General features: G+C 44.7%; 1 protein-coding gene across 3 annotated transcripts in view; it reads right to left on the reverse strand.

The window, feature by feature from the left end:
• The window catches only part of SLC47A2 (solute carrier family 47 member 2), a 36,512-nt gene that overhangs the window by 4,607 nt on the left and 6,103 nt on the right, over positions 1-25,802 (reverse strand). The window contains exons 6-14 of one of the 3 annotated variants that reach the window (XM_054458458.2): positions 23,993-24,037; positions 23,579-23,676; positions 23,036-23,133; positions 21,915-22,028; positions 20,736-20,803; positions 19,948-19,989; positions 19,365-19,473; positions 18,385-18,460; positions 17,898-17,967 (exon numbers count right to left, since the gene is read on the reverse strand). In XM_054458458.2, coding sequence (XP_054314433.1) covers positions 17,898-17,967; positions 18,385-18,460; positions 19,365-19,473; positions 19,948-19,989; positions 20,736-20,803; positions 21,915-22,028; positions 23,036-23,133; positions 23,579-23,676; positions 23,993-24,037 — 720 coding nt within the window. Of the gene's footprint in view, positions 1-17,897; positions 17,968-18,384; positions 18,461-19,364; positions 19,474-19,947; positions 19,990-20,735; positions 20,804-21,914; positions 22,029-23,035; positions 23,134-23,578; positions 23,785-23,992; positions 24,038-25,802 lie in introns of all 3 variants that reach the window. The other 2 variants (XM_054458461.2, XM_054458460.2) reach the window with 2 other exon arrangements.

The following is a 25,802-nucleotide window of genomic DNA, read 5'->3' on the forward strand; positions in this document are numbered from 1 at the left end:
CCAGAAGAAAGTAAAAGCCAGGACTCACTTGAAAACAGCTGGAACTCTGAATATGTCTCTAGCCCACACATGGATCTGTCAGCAGAGAATGGAAGCCTTGCTAGCTATCAGAGGTGTTGAACACAGTCTCTGACCAGTAATTGACTGAACACTAAGCTCTGCAGACATGTTTAATCCTAGAAAGAACATTTTAAACTAGAAAGCTAGACTTAAAAATAAGAACAAGGGGGAAAAAACTGAGCAAGAGAGATCAGCAGCTGTACATTGTAGAGGAGACAGGAGTCACAGAATCAGTCTAAGCAAGTTACTTAACCAACACAATGACATTCCTTTGGTCTCACATGGAGCATTCTCCAGGATAGACCTGTGGTAGGCCAAAAAACAAATCTCAATAAACTAAACTTTAAAAATTTTTTTTAAGAGATGGAGTCTTGCTATGTTACCCTGGCTGGTCTTGAACTCCTAGGCTCAAGCAGTGCTCTAATCTCAGTCTCCTGAGTACCTGGGACTACAGGCACATTCCATCATGCCTGGCAAATTTTGAAAGACTGAATTCATACAAAGTATGTTCTCTGGCCACAACAGAATTAAATTAGAGATGCCTGCCAGAAATAAAACCCCAAATATTTGGAAATTAAATGCACTTCTAAACCATAAAGAATAAATCACAAGACAAATTTAAAAATATTTCGAACTTGAAAATTTTGATGAACATCAAAATTTATTAGATGCCACTAAGGCAATGCTTAGAGGGAAATGTACAGCTTCAAATGCGTATATCAGAAAGGGAGAAAGGTCTCGAATCAGTGACCTAATACTCTACCCTAAGAAGCTAGTAAAGAAGAACAAACTATACCTAAATAAAGTAAAAGGATAAGAATGTAAAAGATTAGTGTGAGCCAGGCATGGTGGCTCACACCTGTAATCCCAGCACTTTGGGAGGCCAAGGCAGGAGGATTGCTTGAGGCCAGGAGTTAGAGACCAGCTTGGGCAATATAGCAAGACTGTCTCTACAAAAAAAAATTAAAAGTTAAAAAATAAATAGATAAAAGATTAGTGTGAAGTCATTGAAATAAACAGCAGAAGACTAAAAGATGCATCTATTAAAAAAACTACTTTTCAAGACATAGTGTAAGATATAAATAGAAACAACAAAGTTAAGAAACAGCAGGGGATGACGTTAAAGTTTGTCTTAATTTTCTCTGCTTGTTGGTTTTTGCAATCAATATTTAGTTGTCATTAGTTTAAAAATAATGGATTATTGGCCAGGCACAGTGGCTGATGTCTGTAATCCCAGCACTTTGGGAGGCAAAAGCAGGTGGCTCACCTGAGGTCAGGAGTTCAAGACCAGCCTGGCCAACATGGTGAAACCCTGTCTCTACTAATAATACAAAAATTAGCCGGGCATGGAGGTGAGCACCTGTAATCCCAGCTACTCAGGAGGCGGAGGCAGGAGAATCACTTGAACCCGGGAGGCAGAGGTTGCAGTGAGCTGAGATCACACCATTGCACTCCAGCCTGGGCTACAAGAGCGAGACCCTGTCTCAAATAAATAAATAATGTTGCAAGCCTCATGGTAGCCTCAAATCAAAAACCTACAAAAGATACACAAAAAATAAAAAGTATATTACCAGAGAAAATCACCTTCACAAAAGAAGACAAGAAGGAAGGAAGAGAAGACCACCAAACCATAAAATAAATAACAAAATGGCAGGACTAAGTCCTAACTTAACAATAATAACATTGAATGTAAATGAACTAAAAACTCTCTAGTCAAAAGACATAGAGTGGCTCAATGGATAAAAAACAAAACCCAATGATCTGTTGCCTACAAGATGCACACTTCACCTACAAAGACACACATAGACGGAAAATAAAGAGATGGAAAAAGATATTGCATGCAAATTGAAACCAAAAGTTATCAGGAGTAGTTTATACTTAGACAAAATAGATTTCAAGACAAAAACGATAAAAAGAGACAAGGTCATTGTATAACGATAAAGGGGGTCAATTCAGCAAGAGAATATCACATTTATAAATATATATGTACCCAACACTGGAGCACCCAGATATATAAAGCAGATGTTATTAGAACTAAAGAGAGAAATATATTTCCATACAATAATAGCTAGAGATTTCAACATCCCACTTGCAGCACTGGACAGATCATCCAGACAGAAAGTCAACAAAGAAAGATTGGACTTAATCTGCCCTAGAGACCAAATAGACCTAATAGATATTTACAAAAGATTTCATTCAGCTGCTGCAGAATGCACATTCTTCTCCTCAACATATGGATCATTCTCAAGGACAGACCCGAGTCACAAAACAAGTCTTAAAAAATTCAGAAAAAATTGAAATCCTATCAGGTATTTTCTCTGACCACAGTGAAATAAAACTGGAAATCAATAACAAGGAATTTTGGAAACTATACAAACACATGGAAATTAATATGCTCCTGAATGACCAGTGGGTCAATGAAGAAATTAAGGAAATTTTTAAAATTTCTTGAAACAAATGATAATGGAAACAACATATCAAAACCTATGTCATACAATGAAAGCAGTACTAAGAGAGTTTATAGGAATAAGCACCTACATCAAAAAGTGGAAAAACATCTAATAAATAACCTAATGATGCATCTTAAAGAACTAGGAAAGCAAGAGCAAACGAAACCCAAAATTAGTAGTCTGTGTCCTGTGAGGCCAGCCAGAAACATAGAAAAGCAAGAGCAAACCAAACCCAAAATTAGTAGTCTGTGTCCTGTGAGGCCAGCCAGAAACATAGAAAAGCAAGAGCAAACCAAACCCAAAATTAGTAGAAGGAAAGAAAGAATAAAGGTCAGAGCAGAAATAAGTTAAATGGAAACAGACAGACCAAAAAAATACAAAAGATCAATGAAATGAAAAGTTGTTTTTTTGAAAAAATAAACAAAATAGACAAACCTTTAGCCAGACCAAGAAAAAAAAGAGAAAAGATCCAGATAAAATCAGAAGTGAAAAAGGAGACATAACTAATACCAAGAAATGCAAAGGATCATTAAACGCTACTATGAGCAACTATATACCAATAAATTGGAAAACCTAGAACTGGATAAATTCCTAGACACATACAACCTACCAAAATGCAACCATAAACAAATCTGAAACCTGAACAGACTAATAACAAATAATGAGATTGAAGCTGTAATAATAAGTCTCCTATCACTTCTCAGCCTTTTGGCTAAGATCAAGTGTAATCATAAGTCTCCTAGCAAACAAAAGCCCAGGACCCAATGACTTCACTGCTGAATTTTACTAAACACTTAAAGAACCAATACCAGTCCTATTCAATCTGTTCAAAAAAATAAAGGAGGGAGGAATATTTCCAAACTCATTCTATAATGAGGCCAGTATTTTCTTGATACCAAAACCAGACAAAGACACATCAAAAAAAAGAAAACTATAGACCAGTATCCCTGATAAACATTGATACAAAAATTCTCAACAAAAATACTAGCATACCAAATTTATCATGACCAAGTGGGATTTATCTCTGGGATATAAAGATGGTTCATCATATGCAAACCAGTCAGTATGATATATCAAGAGAATGAAGGACAAAAACCATATGATTTCAATTGATGCTGAAAAGCATTTGATGAAATTCAACATCCCTTCATGATTTAAAAAAAAAACTCAAAAAAACTGGGTATAGGAGGAACATTAACACAAAAGCCTTATACAACAGACCCACAGCTAGTATCATACCAAACGGGAGAATTGGAAGCCTTCCCTCTAAAATCTAGAACAGGACAAGGATACCCACTTTCACCACTATTATTCAAAATAGTACTGGAAGTCCTAGCTAGAGCAGACAAGAGAAAGAAAGTGCATCCAGATTGAAAAGGAAATCAAATTATCCTTGTTTGCAGGTGATATCATCTTTTTTGTTTGTTTGTTTTGTTTTTGGAGATGAAGTCTCGCTCTGTTGCCCAGGCTGGAGGGTTCAGGGACTTCTCCTCTGCCTCATCCTCCCAAGTAGCTGGGATTACAGTACACTGCCTGCACTACAAAGCCTGGCTAATTTTTGTTGTGTTTTTTTTAGTAGAAACAGGGTTTCACCATGTTGGCCAGGCTAGTCTTGAACTCCTGACTTCAAATGATCTACTCACCTCGGCCTCCCAAAATGCTGGGATTACAGGCATGAGTCACTGCGCCCCGCTGGTGATATCATCTTTTTTTTTTTTTTTTTTTTTTTTTTTAAGAGAGAAGGTCTCACTCTGTCATCCAGGCTGGAGTGCAATGGTGCATTCACAGCTTACTGCAGCCTTGACCTCTTGAGCTCAAGCAGTCCTCCCACCTCAGCCTCTCAAGTAGTTAGGACTACAGGCATGCACCGCCATACCTGATTACTTTTTATTTTAGTAGAGATGTACCACCATTCCTGGCTAACTTAAAAATCTTTTTGGAGAGATAGGGTCTCACTGTGTTGCCCAGGCTGGTCTCAAACTCCTGGCCTCAAGCAGTCCTCCTGCCTCAGCCTCCCAAAATGCTGGGATTACAGTTGTGAGCCACCATGTCTGGCCCAGATGATAGGATCTTATATTTGGAAAAACCTAAAGACCCCCACCAAACAACTATTTGAACTGATAAATCCAATAAAGTTACAGTATACCAAATCAACATACAAAAATCAGTAGCATTTCTTTATGCCAACAGCAAACAATCTGAAAAATCAAGAGAGTATTCCCATTTACAATAGCTACAAGTAAAATTCTTAGGAATAAACTTAATCAAAGAAATGAAAGATGGCCAGGCACGCTGGCTTATGCCTGTAATCCTAGCACTTTGGGAGTCCAAGGTGAGTGGGTCTCTTGAGACCAGGAGTTCAAGACCAGCCTGGGCAACATGGTGAAACCCTGTCTCCACAAAAAATACAAAAATTATCTGGGTGTGGTGGCATGCACCCATGGTCCCAGCTACTCAGGAGGCTGAAGTGAGAGGATCCTTGAGCTCAGGAGGTCAAGGCTGCAGTAAGCCATGATCATGCCACTGCACTCCAGCCTGAGTGACAGAGTGAAACCTTGTCTCGAAAAAAATAAGAAAGAAAAAGAAATGAATGATCCCTACAGTGAAAACTATAAAACATTGATGCAATAAATTGAAGAGGACACACAAAAAATGGATATTCTATGTTCATGGATTGGAAGAATTAATATTGTTAAAATGTTCATACTACCCAAAGCATTCTACAGATTCAATGTAATCCCTATTAAGATACCAATGACATTCCTCACAGAAATAGAAAAAATAATACTAAAATTTATATGGAACCATAAAAGACCCAGAATAGCTAAAGCCATCCTGAGCAAAAAGAACAAAACTGGAGGAATGACATTACCTAACTTCAAATTATACTACAGAGCTGTAGTAACCAAAACAGCATAGTACTGGCATAAAAATAGACACACAGACTAATGGAATGGAATAGAGAACCCAGAAGTAAATCCATGCATCTACAGTGAACTCATTTTTGACAAAGGTGCCAAGAACATACATGGGGGAAAGGACAATCTCTTCAATAAATAATGCCAGGAAAACTGAATATTCATATGTAGAAGAATGAAGCTAGACCCCTATCTCTCACTGTTTACAAAAATCAATTCAAAATGGACTAAAGACTTGAACTGAAGACCTCAAACCATGAAACTACTAGAAGAAGAACTTTGGGAAAACTCTCCAGGAAATTGATCTGGGCAAAGATTTCTTGAATAATACCCCCAAAGCACAGGCAGCCAAGGCAAAAATGGATAAATGAGAGCACATCAAGTTAAAAAGCTTCTGTACAGCAAAGGAAACAATCAACAAAGTGAAGAGACCACCCACAGAATGGGAGAAGATATTTGCAGACTATCAATCTGATGAGAGATTAATAACCAGAATATATAAGCTCAAACAATCTATAGAAAAAAATCTAATCCAATTTAAAAATGGACAGAAATAGAAAAAATAATCCTAAAATGTATAAGATCTGAATAGGCATTTCTCAAAAGAAGACATACAAATGGCAAACAGATATATGAAAAGGTGCCCAGCATCACTGATCGTTAGAGAAATGCACATCAAAACTACAATGAGATATCATCTCACCCCAGTTAAAATGGCTTCTATTCAAAAGGCAGGCACTAATGGATGCTAGGGAGGACATGAAGAAAAGGGAACCCCCCTTGGCTGGGCACGGTGGCTCACGGCCTGTAATCCCAGCACTTTGGGAGGTCGAGGTGGGCAGATCACCTGAGGTCGGGAGTTCTAAACCAGCCTGACCAACATGGAGAAACCCCTTCTCTACTAAAAAAATACAAAATTAGCTGGGTGTGGTGGTGCATGCCTATAATCCTAGCTGCTTGGGAAGGCTGAGGCAGGAGAATTGCTTGAACCTGGGAGGCGGAGGATGCAGTGAGCCGAGATTGCGCCATTGTACTCCAGCCTGGGCAACAAGAGTGAAACTCCGTCTAAAAAAAAAAAGGGGGAACCCTTGTACACTGCTGGTGGGAATGTAAATTAGTACAGCCACTGTGGAGAACAGTATGGAAGTTCCTCACAAAACTAAGAACTACCACGTGATCCAGCAATCCTGCTAGGTATATACTCAAAGGAAATCAGTATAGCGAAGAGATACCTGCACTCCCATATTTATTGCACTATTCACAATAGCCGAGATTTGCAAGCAACCTAAGTATCCATGAACAGATGAATGGATGAAGAAAATGTGGCACATATATACAATGGAGTACTAGTCAGCCATAAAAAGGAATAGGATCCTGTCACTTCCAACAACGTGCTTGGACCTGGAGGAAATTATGTTAGATGAAATAAGCCAGGCACAGAAAGCCAGACTTTGTACGTTCTCACTTGTTTGTAGGAGACATAAATTAAAACAATTGAACTCATGGAGATAGTGAATAGAATGATGGTTACTGGAGGCTGGGATGGATAGTGGGAGAGGGAATGGGGATGGTTAATGGGTACAAAAATATAGTTAGATAGAATGAATAAGATCTAGCATTTGACAGCACAACAGGGTAATTATAGGCAACAATAATTTATTATACATTTTAAAATAAAAGTATAATTGGATTGATTGTAGCACAAAGAAATGATTAATGCTTGAGGTGATGAAAACCCCATTTATCCTGATTATTAGGCATTGCATGCCATATCAAAATATCTCATGTACCCCATAAATATATACATCTAATATGTACCTATTAAGATAAATAAACAACCAGAGAAAATTAATAAAAACAAAAGTTAGTTCTTAAGATCCATAAAATTGGCCAGGCGCAGTGGCTCACGCCTGTAATCCCAGCACTTTGGGAAGCCTAGGCGGGCAGATCATAAGGTCAGGAGTTTGAGACCAGCCTGGCCAACATGGTGAAACCCCGTCTCTACCACAAATATAAAAATTAGCCAGGCGTGGTGGTGGGCACCTGTAGTCCCAGCTACTCAGGAGGCTGACACAGGAGAATCGCTTGAACTCGGGAGGCAGAGATTGAAATGAGCCAAGATCGTGCCACTGCACTCCAGCTTGGGCAACAGAGCGAGACTCCATCTCAAAAAAAAAAAGAAAAGAAAAAAAGAAAAGATCCATAAAATTGACCCACGCTTACCAAGGATCTGATCTTGGTAAAATAAAACCAAAAAATAAAGAGAGTTAGACATAGATTACCAAAATCAGAAATGAAAATGAGAGCATCACTGCTGACCATAAAGAAGAAAATTAAAGGAAATATGAAGAGCAACTTCATGCAAAGGAATTAAACAATTAAGGTGAAATGAATAAATTCCTAGAAAGGCACAAATTACTGAAACTAACTTAACAAGAAATAGGAAATCTGAATAGACCTATACCAAGTAAATAGATTGAATTTATAATTTAAACTCTTCTGACAAAAGCCAAAGCCGGCATGACCTTACCAATGAATTGTATTCAATATTTAAACAAATAATGCCAATTCTTCACAAACTCTTTTAGAAAGTACTGGAGGAGAGAATACTTCCAAACTCATTCTGTAAAGCCAATGTTACCCTTACACAAAAGCCAGATCAAGATAACAAAAAATAAAAATTACAAATACTCCTCATGAACACAGACTCAGAATTTTTAACAAAATATTAGCAAACCAAGTTTAGTAATATACAGAAAATATATACACCATGATCAAGAGAGGTTTATCCGGGCCGGGCATGGTGGCTCATGCTTCTAATCCCAGCACTTTGGGAGGCCAAGGCAGGCAGATCACGAGGTCAGGAGACCAAAACCATCCTGGCCAACATGGTGAAATCCCGTCTCTACTAGAAGTACAAAAATTAGCCAGGTGTGGTGGGATGTGCCTGTAATCCCAGCTACTCGGGAGGCTGAGGCAGGAGAATTGCTTGAACCCGGGAGGCAGAGATTGCAGTAAGCCGAGATTATGCCACTGCACTCCAGCCTGGCGATGGAGTGAGACTCTGTCTCAAAAAAAAAAAAAAAAAAAAGAGGTTTATCCCAGAAATGCAAGGTATAACACCTGAAAATCAATTAATACAAAACACCATATTAATAAAGAACAAAACCACATGATTATCTCAATAGAAGCAGAAAAAGCATTCCACAAAATCTAGCACCCAATCATGAGATGTCTCAACAAACTAGGATTAGAAGGGATCTTTCTCAACTTGAAAAAGGGCATTTAGGAAAATCCTACAGATAAAATTTAACACAGAAAGACTGAATACTTTGAATACTTTCCCCTTAATAGTGGAATCAAGGCTCAGATGTATGCTCTTTACACTTGGATTCAACATTGTACTGGAGAGCTGGGCACAGTGGCTTACACCTGTAAACCCAGCACTTTGGGAGGCTGAGGAGGGTGGATCACCTTAGGTCAGGAGTTGGAGACTACCCTGGCCAATGGTGAAACCCCGTCTCTACTAAAAAAATAAAATAAAATAAATAAAAATTAGCCAGGCACGGAGTTGCGTGCCTGTAGTCCCAGCTACTTGGGAAGCTGAGGCAGGAGATTCGCTTGAACTTAGGAGGCGGAGGTTGCAGTGAGCCAAGATCGCGCCATTGCTCTCTAGCCTGGGCGACAGAGCGAGACTCCATCTCAGAACAAAACAAAACAACATTGTACTGGAGGTTCTCCCCAAATTGGAAAGCAGAAGTAAAACTGTCTATTCACAGATGACATGATCCTACATGTAGAAAATCTTAAGGAGCTCAGACACACAAACTATTAGAACAAGGTCACAGGATAAAGGATCAATAATCAAAAACTCAATTGATTTTTTATAAACATGAACAATCTAAAATGAAATTAAGAAAACAATTTCATTCACAGTAGCATCCAAAGAATAAAATTCTTTGGGATAAATTTAACAAAAGAAGTATAAGATTCGTCCATTGAAGACTATAAAACATTGCCGAGATGAAGAAGTTCAAAATAACTAGAGACATTCTGTGCCCATGGATTGGAGGCCTCAATATTGTTAAGATGACACGTCTCTCCAAATTGATCTATAGATTCAACACAATTCTTTTCAAAATCCCAGCATGCTTTTTAGTAGGAATTGATAGGCTGATTCTAAAATACCTACAAAAATGCAAAGGACCTAAAAGAGTCAAAAGAGTTTGGGGACAGAAAAGAACAGTTGGTATATTAATAGTACCTGATTACAAAACTCCCTGTAAAGCTGCAGTAATTAAGACTGTCACAATGGCATAGCATAGACATAAATCAATGGAAAGGAATTGTGAATTCAGAAGTAAACCACTACATTTATGGTCAGTTGATTTTCAACTGTGTTTCCAAGAAAATTTAGTGGAGAAATGAGTCTTTCATGTGCTAACAAATGGTGCCAGGACAATTGGATATCCGTATGTAAAAAATGAATTTAAACCCTTACCTCATATTATACACAAAAATGAACTAAAAATGGATCAGAGGCCAGGTGCAGTGGCTCACACCTGTAATCCCAGCGCTTTGGGAGGCCAAGGCGGGTGGATCATGAGGTCAGGAATTTGAAACCAGCCTGGCCAACATGGTGAAACCCCATCTCTACTAAAAATACAAAAATTAGCTGGGCAAGGTGGCGCACACCTGTAGTCCCAGCTACTCAGGAGGCTGAGGCAGAAGAATCGCTTGAACCCGGGAGGCAGAGGTTGCAGTGAGCCCAGATTGTGCCACTGCACTCCAGCCTGGGCAAAAGAGCAAGACTCCATCTCAAAAAAAAAAAAAAAAAAAAAAGGGATCATAAACCTAAATGTAAGAAAGACTTAAAATTACAACTTTTTAAAGAAAACAGAGGAGAAAATCTTTGTGACCTTGGGTTAGGCAGAGTTCTTATGTATAAAATAGCAAAAGCATGAGCCATAAAAGAAATTACGAAATTGGACTACATTGAAAGTAAAAACTTTTGCAGCCCAAAAGATACCATTAAGAAAATGATTCAGTTAGACAGGAAGAAAACGTTTAAGAGACCTGTTGTACAACATGATAACTATTGTATACTTGAAAATTGCTAAGAGTGTATTTTAAATGTTCTCACCACAAGAAAATTAGAATTATGTAAGGTAATGCATATGTTAATTAGCTTGACTTAGCCATTTCACAATGTCTAAACATAGTGAAATGTTTACATATATACAGACATAGTGGCTGGGTGCATTGGCTCATGCCTGTAATCCCAGCACTTTGGGAGGCCGAGGTGGGAGAATGGTGTGAGCCCAGGAGTTCTGTAGTTAGCTATGATGGTGCCACTGCACTCCAGCCTGGGCAACAGAGTGAGACCTGTCTTAAAAAAAAAACAAAGAACAAAAAAACCAAAACAGCAAAAAAAAAAAGAAAAGAAAAAAATGTATACCATAAATATATTTATCTGTGAATTTAAAAAATAAAATTTAATTTAAAAAAATAAGCCACAGCCTGGGTTTGCAAATCATAAAGCTTGATAAAGGACTTGTATCTAGAATATATAAAGAACTCTTATAACTAATAATAAATGTTATGGGTTGAATTGTGTCTCCAACAAAAGATACTGAAATTCCTTTTTTTTTTTTTTTTGAGGTGGAGTTTCGCTCTTGTCATCTAGGCTGGTGTGTAATGGCACAACCTTGGCTCACTACAACCTCTACCTCCCAGGTTCAAGCAATTTTCCTGCCTCAGCCTCCTGAGTAGCTGGGATTACAGGTGTGTGCCATCACACCCAGCTAATTTTTGTATTATTAGTAGAGATGGGGTTTCACCATGTTGGCCAGGCTGGTCTTGAACTCCTGACCTCAGGTGATCTGCCCACCTCAGCCTCCCTAAGTGCTGCAATTACAGGTGTGAGCCACTGTGTTCAGCCAAAAGATGTTGAAATTCTAACTCTCAGTACCTGTGAATGTTACCTTATTTGGAAATAAGGCCTTTGCTGACGATCAAGTTAAGATGAAGTCATTAAGGTAGGTAGGCCCTAATCCAATATGACTGGTGTCCTTATTAAAAGAGGGAATTTGGGCCTGGTGCGGTGGCTCACACCTGTAATCCAGCACTTTGGGAGGCCGAGGTGGGCAGATCACGAGGTCAGGAGATCAAGACTGTCCTGGCCAACATGGTGAAACCCCGTCTCTACTAAAATACAAAAAAAAAAAGTAGCCACGCATAGTGGTGCGCACCTGTAGTCCCAGCTACTTGGGAGGCTGAGGCAGGAGAATTGCTTGAACCCAGGAGGTGGAGGTTGCAGTGAGGCCAGATTGCAGTACTGCACTCCAGCCTGGCAACACAGCAAGACTCCATCTCAAAAAAAAAAAAAAAAAAAGGAATTTGGACAGAGACAGACATGGAAGGAAGACTTGAAGAGACAGGGAAAAGATGACCATCTACAATCCAAGAAACCCCTGAGGCTACCAGAGCTAGAAGAGAGGCCCAGAACAGATCCTTCTTTAGTGCCTTCAAAGGAAGTATAAGTATGACCCTGCTGACACCTTGATTTAGGATATCTGGTCTCCAGAACTGTACGACAGTAAATTTCTGTTATGTAAGCCATCCAATTTTTGCTACTTTGTTATGGCAGTGCTAGTGTCTTAGTCCATTTTGTGTTGCTATAACATAATGCCATAGACTGAGTAATTTATAATGAACAGAAATTTATTTGGCTCATGGTTCTGGAGGCTGGGAAGTCCCAGATCAAGTGACAACATCTGTTGAGGGCCTTCTTGCTGTATCATCCCAACGCCTGAAGGGCAAAAGAGCACACAAGAAAGAGGGGAAGGGGGCCAGACTCATCCTTTTGTCAGGAACCGACTCTTGAAATAACTAACCCGCTCTTAAGATAATGACATTAAGGCTGGGCGCGGTGGCTCACGCCTGTAATCCCAGCACTCTGGGAGGCCGAGGTGGACGGATCACGAGGTCAGGAGTTTGAGACCATCCTGGCTAACACGGTGAAACCCCGTCTCTACTAAAAATACAAAAAAAAAAAAATTAGCCAGGTGTAGGTGGTGCATGCCTTTAGTCCCAGCTACTCGGAAGGCTGAGGCAGGAGAATGGCATGAACCCGGGAGGTGGAGCTTGCAGTGAGCCGAGATCGTGCTACACACTCCAGCCTGGGAGACAGAGCGAGACTCCGTCTCAAAGGAAAAAGATAACGACAGGGCTCACTTTGGGAGACTGAGGCAGGAGGGTTGCTTGAGGCCAGGAGTTCAAGACCAGCCTGGGCAACATCGTGAGACTTTGTCTCAAAAAAACAAAAAGACAACCAAAAAAAAGTTCTATCTCTCGACACTGTTACATGAACATATGAACTTCGGGGGACACATTCAAACCAAAGCACTTAGCAAGCAAATACAACCAGCTACCAAATATTATATTTTCATATTTTTAAAATTTGTTTTATTTATTTTGTAGATAAGAGACAGGGTCTTGCTCTGTCACCCAGCCCAGAGTGCAGTGGTGCAGTCATAGCTCATGGCAGCCTTGAACTTCTGGGCACAAGCTATCCTCCCACCTCAGCCTCCCTAGTAGCTGGGACTACAGATATGCACCACTATGCCCAGCTTTTTTTTTTTTTTTTTAATGTTTTGTAGAGATGTTATCTTGCCATGTCACCAAGGCTGGTCTTGACCTCCTGGGCTCAAGCCAACCTCTTTCTTTAGCCTCCCAAAGTGATGGTTTTATAGACTTGAGTCATCACACCTAGCCTACTTAATTTTTAAAATGGGCAAAAGACTAAAATAGAAATTTCACTGAAGGCTACATATGAATGAATAATAAGCACACAAAAAGGGGCTCATCATTAGAGAAATGCACACTGAGACCACAGTGACATAGAGGCATATCCCCACTGGGATGGCTGCAACAAGAAAGGAAAAGCCATCCAGCAGCTTGTTTTGTAGATATTGACAAACTGATTCTAAAGCTTATGTGGAAAGGGAAAAGACTCAAAACACAACATTTACAAAGAAAAGCGATGTTGGAGGAGTGATACTACCCAATTTCAAGAATTACTGTAAAGCTGCAGTAATCAAGACAGCATGGTAAAGTTGTGCACAAGGTCTTGTCTGTGGCATTATAGTCAACCCTAATGTCTATTAAATGGCTACTGTGTTTCAGACACTTTCATACATGTTAGCTCAGTTACTTCTCGTATCAGTACTTTTTTTATTATTTATTTTTTTGAGACAGAGTCTTGCTCTGTCATCCAAGCTGGAGTACAGTGGCGCAATCTTGGCTCACTGCAACCTCCACCTCCCGGGTTCAAGCAATTCTCATCCTCAGCCACTGGAGTAGCTGGGATTACAGACATGTGCCACCATGCTTGGCTAATTTTTGTATTTTTTGTAGAGACAGGGTTTCGCCATGTTGGCCAGGCTGGTCTCGAACTCCTGAACTCAAGTGAGGACCTCCTTTGCCTCAACCTCCCAAAGTCCTGGGATTACAGGCATGAGCCACTGCACCCAGCCTTGTATCAATACTTTATGTCAGGGTTGATTAAAAAAAATTCTTTTAATTTTGATAAAATACATATAGAATGTGCTGTCTTAGCTGTTTTTAAGTGTACAGGTCAGCAGTGTTAAGTATATAGCCAGCCCTCCATACCCCAGGTTCTGCATCCATGGATTCAACCAGCCATGGATCAAAAATATTTGAAAAACGATAATACAGCAATAAAAAAATAAACAGCATAGCAACTGTTTACATAGCTTTTACATTGTATTAGGTATTATAAGTAATCTAGAGATGATTTAAATTCATAGGATGGGCATAGGTTATATGCAAATTCTCTGCCGTTTTATATCAGGAACTTGAGCATCTGTGGATTTTGGTACCTTGCAGGGTCCTGGAACCAGTTCCCCAAGGATACCTAGAAATGATTCTATTGGTGAAACAATAGATAAAAAAGATCACTGGAATGGAAGAGAAAGCCCAGAAATAGACCCATACAAGTACAGTCAACTGATTTTGACAAAGGGACAAAGGCAACTGGAGAAAGCCCAGTTTTTTTTTCAAGAAATGGTACTGGAACAACTGGACATCCATGTACAAAATAATGAATTTAGATATCCTGTTTTACAAAAGTTAAAACCACAGACCTAAAAGCAACATGTAAAACTATAAAACTCCTACAAAATAATAGAAAGGTTAGGTGAATTTGGGTTATACCGTGACTTTTTAAATTTTTTTATTTTACTTTATTTTTAGAGATGGGGGTCTCACTCTGTTGCCCAGGCTGGAGTGCAGTGGTACAATCATAGCTGACTATAACCTTGAACTGTTGGGCTCAAGCAATCCTCCTGCCTCAGCCTCCCAAGTAGCGAAGACTATAGGTGTGCGCCAACCCCCCCACCCCCCAGCTAATTTTTAAAAACTTTTGTAGAGATAGGGTCTCCCTATGTTGCCCAGGCTGGTCTCAAACTCCTTGGTTGAAGTGATCCTCCCACCTCAGCCTCCCAAGGTGCTGGGATTACCAGCACTGGTATGCTGGCATGAGCTCTACTGCACCTGGCTGGCAGTTTCTTAAAAAGCTAAAAATAAAATCATTTGACCCAACAGTTCAACTCCCAGGACTATACTAAAAGAAATGAAAATAAATCCACACAAAGACTTCCACGTGAACGTTCTAAACAGCATTATTGATGATAGCAAAAACTAGAAACACCAAAATGTCCATCCACTGATAAATGGATAAACAAAGGCGGTATTTCCATACAATGGAACTACTCGGTAATAAAAGGAATGAAGCAGTGACGTATGCTGCAGCATTGATGAACCTCAAAAACAGTATGCTAAGGAGAAGCAGCCAGACACAGGACTGCATATCATATGACCCTACTTATATGAAATTGTTCATACAGACAGAAAGCAATGCAGTAGATTGCCCAGGGCAGGAGATGGGAGCAGGGATTAACTACAAAACAGTCTCCAGGAAATTCTGGGGGGTGATGTAAAACTAGATGGTGGTGATGGTTACATAACTCTAAATTCATTTAAAATCACTGAGTTGTATACTTACATATGAATTTTATCATATGTAAGTTATAACTCACTAAAAGTTTACAAAATATAAAAATAAGGCTCATGGAAAATATAAATTAAGAAAAAACTGACTAGCCAGGGGGAAAAATGATGGGCTGCACATACACAAGCCCTCAGGCCCTGGTAACTGTTCCCTGTAAACCCGACTCGGAGTTTCTTGGTAGCCAAGTGACTAGAGAAGTACTGCCCCCTGGAAGGGGAGGCATACTTAATTTCTTAAGAAATGCTGGGCCAGGTGCCATGGCTCATGCCTGCAATCCCAGCACTGTGGGAGGCCAAGGCAGGAGGACTGCTTGAGCCCAGGAGCTCAAGACTAGCCTGGACAGCATGGCAAGATTCCATCTGTACAAATCTTTAAAAAATCAGCCAGGCATGGTAGTGTACACCTGTAGTCCCAGCTACTCAGGAGGCTGAGGTAGGAGGATTGCTTGGGCCCAGGAGGTCGAGGCTGCAGTGAGCTGAGATGGCACCACTGCACTCCAGCCTGGGTGACAGAGTGAGACCTGTCTCAAAAAAAAAAAAAAAAAGAAAAAAGCAAAGCTATTCCTAGCTTTCAATTTCAAGAATGATTTCTCAGGTGTGGTCTCACCCAGACACTAGAGAAAAAGTATGAATAGTGTCTTTTAACAGTATCCAGGCCAGGTGCGGTGGCTCACACCTGTAATCCTAGCGCTTTTTTGGAAGCCGAGGCAGGTGGGTCACCTGAGGTCAGGAGTTTGAGACTAGCCTGGCCAACATGGTGAAACCCCGTCTCTACTAAAAATACAAAAATTAGCCAGGCGTAGGGGTGCATGCTTATAATCCCAGTTACTCAGGAGGCTGAGGCATGAGAATCACTTGAATCCACGAGGTAGAGGTTGCGGTGAACCAAGATCACACCACTGCACTCCAGCCTGGGTGACAGAATGAGACTCTGTCTCAAAAAAAAAAAAAAAAATAGTATCCTATGACAAAAGCAATAATGGGCTCCATAAAGTAGTTTTGTTTAATGTTCCTTGATAAAGGCCACAAATATGATGCCAGAACACAGCCCAGAGAAGGCATTTCTGCTGAGGCTAAGAACATGTGGCCCGAGCTTGTCGCTTTCTGAATGCCCAGCTATATTCAAAAATAAATCCTAGAATAGTTTGCGAACTGGATGGAGTACACAGAGGCCTTTGGAAAAATCCTCTGTAAATATGATTTCTTTCAGTAGATTTGTAATGAGTTGGTAATTGTTATGCAAGTGTTTTTTCCCCAGGTAGGGAAAGGGCTGGAGTGTGCCAGTGTTGCTAATTAAGGGCATATCCTTCTGCAGAGCTATGGGAATGTATGCAAGGGGTGTGTTCCTGAAGAATTCACTTAACTCCAGATGCAAAGTAGGAGAGCTATGAGTTCAAATTCTGCTTATTAAGCAAGAGTTTAGTGTTTTGCGTTTTGTTGTTTTCTCGTGTTTTTAAAAAATCATAGCTGGGCACAGTAGTTCATGCCTATAGTCCCAGCACTTTGGGAGGCTGATATGGGAGGATCACTTGAGCCCAGGAGTTCGAGGCCAGCCAGGGCTTGGAAGATAAACCTGGCAGCTCCTGAGGCCAGCCCTGCCTCCACCGTGCCAGCCTTCCTCTGGCCCAGGCTGGTGACTCAGGCCAACATTGGAAGGCCCACCAGGAAAGGATTCCACCTACCATAGTGTGACCCTGTCTCTACAAAAAATACAAAAATTTAAAAATTAGCTGGATGTGGTGGCATGCACCTGTAGTCCCAGCTACGTAGGAGGCTGAGGTGAGAGGATCACTTGAGCTCAGGAGGTTGAGGCTGCAATGAGCCATGATTGCACTGCTGCACTCCAGCCTGGGTGACAAAGCGAGACCCTGTCTCAAAAAAAAAAAAAAAAAAAAAATCACATAATTCAAATCTGTGTTAAATGACACCTGTCCTTTAGTGATCAAAGGAGCAGAAAGTCCAGTTCCTTCTATGTTCTGGGTGAGCTTGTTCCCTTGTAGTAATGTCCCTCTGTGCTGGCAACAGGATGTGGTTGCCATTCAGCTCCTGGCCAGCCTGGGGCACAGGTCAATGTCATGGTCCCAGCTCATGAGGAATCCGGAAGAAAAAGATTTGTGGCTTTACACTGCTGCAATTTTTCAGTTCTTTGCTAATCTGCATTCACTTTTGAGCTCGTGTAAATTGCAGAAGAAGAGGGAAGTCACTGTTTGAAATAAGAATGGAACTATTATCAGCAAATACTTTGGGCACTTACTATACAGTTAGCCCTTCACGTGTATTAACAAGTTCATCTCACAGCCCTGCGAGGTCTTGGGGAGGGCACAAGTACATAAATCATGTTCTGGGGAGTCAGGCTTTGGATCAAAGTGGTACTTACACAGATGGCCTCAAACACGTGAAAGACACTATAAACCGGCAAGACCTGGCTCACCAGGGCAATGACATCTCTGCAGAAGAAATGAGAAAGCATTAAGACACAGATGTATCCTTTGAGACCCATTTATATCCCTTCTGTTCCACACCCCACCCCCACAAGAAAAAGCTTTGGAATAGAGGTAGTTGCCCCACACAAATGTAACTGGCACTGCTAGCCCAGAGTTTTCTGTGTCTGTGGGTCACACCTAAAACTTCAGAAGAGCCCCCACAATTTTGGACTGCCCTTCAATTAGCCTCTTGTCTATGGACAGGCACTAAAGGCCTGAGGTGGACAGACAGAGGTTGGCTTCCTCTCAGTGAGAGCCAAGCCTGGGCTCTTTCTCCTTCCTTTGGGCCCAGCACTGAGCTAGGCATGTGATAAATCTGAGCACACACTGGGAACCACTTTGACATTTTCCAAAAGTCAGCACAGAAAACTGATTACCTACTCATCATTGGTAAAAATATGCCCCAGCTGATTTTTCAGGATGCTTATCAGGGTGCCCAGGACCAGGGAAATGCCAACTGGAAGAGACAAAAGGTGCAGCAATGACAGACCCCAAGCCAGGAAGCACCCTTGCTCAGATCAGCAAAGGGCTGGGCCTTACGTCAGTGTAAGTCAGCCCAGCCCTCTGCAGCCAGGTGCCTTTTGTCACAGGCCTTCATGTCCCCCGCATCTGAGGCGTTCATTTGGGCTAGACAGCCTTGTAGGAAGGGCAGTGTGGAGAAAGCTTCCACTCCAGTGGTTCTCAGAGTGGGCGGCACGCTGGCCCAGCAGCATTAGCATCACGTGGGAACTTGTTAGAAATAGATTCTCAGACCCTGCCTCCGACCTACTGAACCAAAGCCTGCTGGTGAGGCCCAGCAATCTGTGACCAGCCCTCCAGGGGATTCCTGCACAGGTTACAGCCTGAGAACCACTGCTTTCTCTACAGGGAAGCCGGTCTGAGCCTTCCGGTCTCAGAAAGCACAGCCATGATGTCAAGAGGACACGAGTGGCTCCTTCTCCAGAGTAGGTTGGCAGCTGCCAAGCTCATGGGGGTGCTGGGAGGGCCAGACTTGCAGAAGGACTCTGGACAGCTGGAAGGAGAGTGCTGGGCAGGAAGGGCCTTCAAAGAGTCAGGCTTTGCTCTAAGGTAAGTGGTAGAAGCCAGCTGTCTCCAGAAGAGTCCCAGAATCACAGCAGCAGGGAAGGAGTGACTGGGGATGGGGAGAAAGTGGTGAGAGGGACGCTTGCTGCTCAGGGAGGGGCAGCTGTCAGCTTATCAGCAGAGGCTGACCTGGGTCAGATGGCAGGTCCAGCAGGCCTGGAAGATAAACCTGGCAGCTCCCGAGGCCAGCCCTGCCTCCACCATGTCAGCCTTCCTGTGGCCCAGGCTGGTGACTCAGGCCAACGTTTGAAGGCCCACCAGGAGAGGACTCCACCTACCTATGCTGAGCACGCCCGAGACGGCCGAGCGCTTGGCCTGCACAGTATCCGCAGCCCCCAGAGCCATCCCCACTCGGACACAGACCCCGATGCTGAGCCCCAAGGGAATCTGGGATCAAAGATAAGAAAGCACTGTCAGTGGGCCCACCTTCCAACCCCTGGAGTCCTGAGCCAGCCTGGGCCAAGAGGGACGGGAGCGGGAAGGCAGAGCAGATCTCAGGCATGCAGCGTAAGAGGCATGTCACATTCTTGCTGCTGACAATGAGGCAGGGAGGGCTGGGGCTGGGAGAAGGGTGGGGGTACCCCCAGTGAGCCAACCAGTCCCACCACCACCTGCGCCATCAGAGGCAGCACAGGCAGGCGGGCCTTGCAACCGAAATCACTGTGTTGTCAAAATCAAATGAGTAAACAGATTTTAAAGAGGTGACTGTGGTCTTAGTCCCAGAAAAGCTCCCTGTAAGAAAAAAGAGATTTCAGCAGAAACCATTTGCAAAAATAAGAATCTCTAAATGGATTTTGTAATGTAGATTTTTGTGATTCCTTTGCTTAAAGCTGGGGTCAGGGATAACATGCAGATGCGTACCCGAGCGACATGGGCTGTGTAAGCAAGATGATGGCTGTGTCTCTGTGGGGAGTAGAGGGGAGGTGGGGGCTGTGGTGGAGGAGAGCCCATGGCCCTGCTGGGGACGCTGTCACCCAGCTCTGGCCAACTGCAGTGTGCAGGAATGTGGGCCTGCTGCTCAATGGAATGTGTTTTTTTTTTTTTTTTTTTTTTTTTGAGACAGAGTCTTACTCTGTTGCCTAGGCTTGAGTTCAGTGGCACAATCTCAGCTCACTGCAACCGCCTCCTGGGTTCAAGCGATTCTCCTGCCTCAGCCTCCCAAGTGGCTGGGACTACAAGGCTTGTGCCACCATACCTGGCTAACTTTTTATATTTTTAGTAGAGATGGGGTTTCAGCATATTGGCCAGGTTGGTCTTGAACTCCTGGCCTTGTGATCCGCCCGCCTCAGCCTCCCAAAGTACTGGGATTACACGCGTGAGCCACCGTGCCCAGCCTGGAATGTGCATTTTTAAAGAAAATCCAAAAATAAGATTGTGATGTGAAATCTCCCAATTTTAAAATAATACTAATTAATTTTTAAAATTCCAACATCTGTGAGTGAAATATCACCCTTGGTGGTCAGGTTTTGGGCACCTGTGTGTGAGCCCTGGCATAAGCTGAGCAAGGTCTGGACCTTGTGGGCACGAGAGGCCCGGGGGGGGTCCCTCGGGAGACAGAGACAGCTTCAGGTGACAGCCTGCCCCCCTCCTATGACACCTCCAGCCATCAGGTGGGGGATGTGGGGAAGGCACCCCTGCAGGAGCCTTACCATGTAGGTCACGGTGGCCACCTCATAGATGACAGCCTGGGCGGAGAGATCCACCACGCTGAGGAGCCCTAGAGGAGAGGCCCACCGTGAGCCCGACCCGCAGCCCCAGACACCCAGACCCTGCGCCGACAGGACGCTGCTTTGTTTTGGGGACTCAGGCTTTTTTTTTTTTTTTTTTTCGTTGATACAGGGTCTCACTCTGTTGCCTGATTTGGAGTGCAGTGACACAATTATAGCTCACTGCAGCCTCCACCTCCTGGCTTAGGTGATCCTCCCACCTCAGGCCCCCAAGCAGCTGGGACTACAGGTGGTGCCACCACACCCAGCTAATTTTTGTATTTTTTTGTAGAAACAGAGTTTCGCCATGTTGGCCAGGCTGGTCTCGAACTCCTGGCCTCAAGTGATCCTCCCACCTCAGCCTTTCAAAGTGCTGGGATTACAGGCATGAGCCACTGAGCCCGGCTGATTTTGAAGGGCAGATTGGTAACAATGACAACAAAAAGACATTCCTGCCTGGCCTTCAGCCTGTTAGGAAAATTCTGCCCAGTGACCCGGAGGCCTCTGCAGGCTTCCCTGTGTGGTCTGTCTTTCCAGATGAACTCAGGGTGGCAGTGTGAGGGAGGGGACAGAGAACGGGACCAGGGTCCGGCAACTCGAGTTCGGTTCTTGGCCCTCCCACTGATTTTCTATTTGTGGAGTTCCTCTGTTCTTGGGGCCCCGTTTTCTCATCTGCAAATGCGGGGCAGGGCAGGGGTTCTCACATTCAGGCTGCCTAGCGTCCTCACTTCACCGAGTGCTCTAATGAGCACACACAAGGCAGCAGGTGGGAGCCTCACACTGGCAAGCCCAGACCTCTGCTCACACCTGCAAACCAGCTCAATCTCTCACTCCTCCGTGCCTCAGCCACCTCCCACGGGCACCTGCTCCACCTGGCCCGTGCTGGGATTCAGGCACGAAAGGCCCAAGCCTGCCTCCTGGATGCTCACAGCCTAGTGGGGAGGCAGACCAGCAACAGACGGATCAGCCCCGCTGGGCAGTGGTGCTCTCTGGGTCCAAGCCTGGGGGGCCTGGCCAGTGAAGCTGGAAGGGGGCTGGTGAGCTGCCATCCTGGGGAGGGGGCTTCTGGGCTGGGTGAGCCGCCCACATGCCATTGCGCCCCCCCCATGCTCTTCCACGTACCCATGAGGAAGCTCCCAATCTCATAGGCCCACCACTCAACGCAGATCATGAGCATGCTGGGGACAGCCAGGGAGAAGAAGGGGCCCCAGTCCTGCAGGCACTGGCTGGACCAACCTGGAAACAGAGGCCCCGTGAGCTGACAGCCTGCCCTGCTTGCCCACCCCATTCCTGCTCCCCACTGCCAGGAGGCCCCTAAACCCCTTTGGCTCTTCCTGCTCTGGGGCTTAGCAGGCCTAGGCACTGGGCATTTTGCAGAGGGAATGCGGCTGGTCTAGAGCTGGTGTTGGGGCCTACGGAGGAGGAGGATGCAGGAACAGGGCACCAGGCTCACCTGGCCAGTCCACGGTGTGGCCCCAGGGCCCAGGGCATGGGTGTTGGTCCCCACTCCACCCTCAACAGTGTGGGATCTTGAGCAACTACCCAGCACTCTGCAGGCTCCATTTCCATCTGAAAACCCGAGGCCTTATAGCTGCCCTGCCTCCCTGGGGAGTTTTCAGAGGCGGCATGAGATCAAGGATGCTGAAGGGAAACACACCGCAGGTGCGCTGGGCAAGCTTGGAAGGGGCTCAGCCAGGGCCCTGCCCCACGTGAGACCCCAGGGGCCTGCAGAGCTATTCCTGAAATGCCTGGCAAGAGAAGGTCCTTGTATGGGATTGGCTCTCAAGAGGCAGAAAAGGACAGGCAGGCCCCTACACGCCTGCTGTTTCAGCAAATTACTTAACCTCCGTCTGTCATAATCTCCTCTTTGTAAAATGGGGCTAATGAGGTGGGGTGAGGTTTAAATGAATTCAGGAATGTTAGGCACCCCACGCACTGCTGATGCCTGGTATTCCACGGGTGTCATTGCTCTCACCGCCATCCTGAGAGCAGAGGCTGGGCAAGAAAGCTCCCTGGGCCAGGCTTCTGTGATGGACCCAGCAGGGCTCTGCATCGTGACACCTTGGATGGAGGGACTCTGGGCCCTTGGGTCTGGGGAAGCAAAGGGGAAGGGGCCGTGCAGGGTCCTGCACCTCCTCCAACAGGCTCCACTGCACCCTCTGCCTGCTGACCACCCTGCCTCAGGGCTGGGGCAGCACCACAGCTGGCCTGCTCAGCCTCCCAGAGCAGGCCAGGCCTCCCACCTGCCCACGTCTCCAGGTGCAGCTTCTTCAGCACAATGTAGAGAAGGAGGAAGACGGTCTGTGCAAACTGGGAGATGATGTTGGCATAGGCGGAGCCCCTGGGTAAGGAGAGAGAACAGGGCTGCGACTGATGCCAACTCTGCCACCACCCTGCCTGAGAGAGAGGTGGCTCTGGCGACCAGCCCGTGTGGGGCAGGCATGGCTGTGCTCTTCCCCCATCCTGGGATCAGACTCAACCAGGGCCCACAGGCACCTCTGGCCATGGTGGCTTTACCAAGGCAGCCGTGACTACAGTGTCCTGGGGGCCACCCTGCCAGTGCCCACTTCACCTCTCCTGGTGGGCTTGGGCAGGAGCGGGGAGTGGCTGTCCTCTCACCCGATCAAGCCTCAAACTGAGGTCCCCAAGGGACCATCAGGCCCCATAACCCTCCACTTCAGGACGGCACAGGCCAGGCCAGGATGGTGACTGACCTGTCTCCACCAGGGGTGGAGAGCTCAGTGGGCAGTGTCCCCTGACCAGGCCCCACCAGCCCCCGGGCTCACCTGACCCCCAGGTTCAGCACAGAAACCAGGGCATAGTTGGCCACACCGTTGACACAGTTGCCCACCACACCACTGAGGACTTGGGGCCAGGTGATCTTCTGAAATAAATGAAAACTGGCCCTGCTAAGGTGTGAGTGAGATGGATGGAGGGTGGACAAACCCAGGGTTTGGAATGGGGACTCCTCCTCCTGCCCCTTCAGCCATCCCTGATCAGGAGTTGGAAGAGGCTGAGACACACAGCCTGTCACCTGCCTCTGTGCGGGAGGTCAGGACGTGGCAGGTGGGTTGGAAGTGACCCCTTTCAAGAGCTGGTTCACAGATGGTGGAGAGAAGGGGAAAGCCCCAGGCCCCTCTCCCACTGGAATAGGGCAGTGTGCTGGGAGAAGGGCCTCCCCCCACACCAAAGACCTGTACCTGATTTTGCAAATATTTTGCCAGCAGATTGTAAAGAAAAATCACCTGTATGAAAAGCAAACCCAAACAAATCAACAATAATGACCAAAACCCACCAAATGAGCAATAACAGACATTCCTTTCCAGGACATAGTACCCCAGATTGGGGCAATTACTTCATCAAAGTATGTCTGGGACCTCTCAGGTGCGGCCAAAGCCTACCCAGCCACCTGGACTCGTGCTCGGGCCCGGCCTATGGAAGAGCCCCCCTCAGGGCTCCCTTCTGCCGCAGGGGAGACGAGCAGGCATTCTTTGGCTCTGAGAGAGTACCCTTTGCACACATGCTCATGGTGCACAGTGCCTGGTAGGCCTTCTGGCTGCTAAGCCAGGCTTCCATCAGCTTAGGAAGGTGAGAAGTGACCCAAGGGCCTGTTCACAGAAGGGCCCACTTTGGCTCTGGCCTTAGAGACAGGATTTGAAGGCGTGACCTCCGACGAGGGAATGGCAGGTACTGAGACATGCTGGCCGTGAGCAGCCTATGCTAAGCAGGTTCAAGACCCTACGGGGGTGGCAGGCCCTTCCCTGGCCGGGGAGGACCGCAGGGGAGTGTGGTTGGCAGTGTGTGTGTTGAGGGGCACTGTACCTACCCTTTCTCTCCTCTCTTAAGGGGAATAGAATAGGCATCAACTGAAACCTAGCCCAGGGCCCTTGTCCCATTCCTTCCTGTAGCTCTCCACTTCTTTTCAGCATAGTGTACTGATTAAGAGTACAGAGCTGGAATAGACCAGGTTCAATTCCTGGCTCTGCCTCTTCTGAGATGTGTGATCTTGGGCAAGTTACTTAATCTCCCTGAGTTTGTCTCCTCATCTGTAATTGGGATAATAATAGTGTGTGTGTGTACTTAATATACACTTAATATTTTACATACATAAATATTGCAAAGTTAATATTGCAAAGTGCTTACAAAATGATATATGGGACATTTAAGCATTCCAAGTGTTAGCCACTAACATAACTATGTTAGTGTTATTAGTCACTATTATTGGCAGTTAACTTTTGCAGCTGCATTTTATGGAAGGACCTTGGCTTATTTGACAAAGAAGACACCACAGTGACATCTTTATAGTGCATTTCCCCCCAACCCAGCCCCAATAGTGCTGGTTGACAAGATGCCATCACCTTGGTCCGAAAAGCCAAAGTATGGATTATATGGAAGACTCAGAGGAGAAGAGCAGCCCTATAAGGGGGTTTCCGTAAACCAGAAGAAATCTGTAACCAGCTAGGCCCCAAAAAGGTCATGGCACTGGCCTGGCAGAGAGGTGGGTGTGGCTGGGTCTGCTGGGACTGCACGCTGTTGGGGCACCCCACCTTCACCCTGACCTCTTCCCTGCCCAGCTCCCTTGCCCACAACCTTCCCCCTGGTGCCATGGAGGCTACACTGTCAGAAAGTGAGCACAGCCTGGTAGGGCCTGGTAGGACACAGAACTGCCAGTTGTAACAGGCATCACTAAGCTGCAGGTCAAACAGTGAAGCACTGGGCTGCGGAAGAGACATACAGATCTCCGGGTCACTGGACATACAATCACTGACCTAGATAGATGCACTGTTGATTAATTAACAAATTAATGCAGAAAGGAGAGAATATGTAATAAATGGTGTTCAAAAAAATTTTAGTTGGATTAATATCTTAAATGTAAAAATAGAAACCCTGGAAGGGTCCAAAAAAGTATAAGCAAATGTGTATATAATCTTGCAGTAGGTTAAGTCTTTTTTTTTTTGAGACAGAGTTTCGTTCTTGTTGCCCAAGCTGGAGTGCAGTGACACAATCTCG

Source organism: Pongo pygmaeus, chromosome 19, assembly GCF_028885625.2.
Source record: "Pongo pygmaeus isolate AG05252 chromosome 19, NHGRI_mPonPyg2-v2.0_pri, whole genome shotgun sequence".
Classification (NCBI taxonomy): Eukaryota; Metazoa; Chordata; class Mammalia; order Primates; family Hominidae; genus Pongo; species Pongo pygmaeus.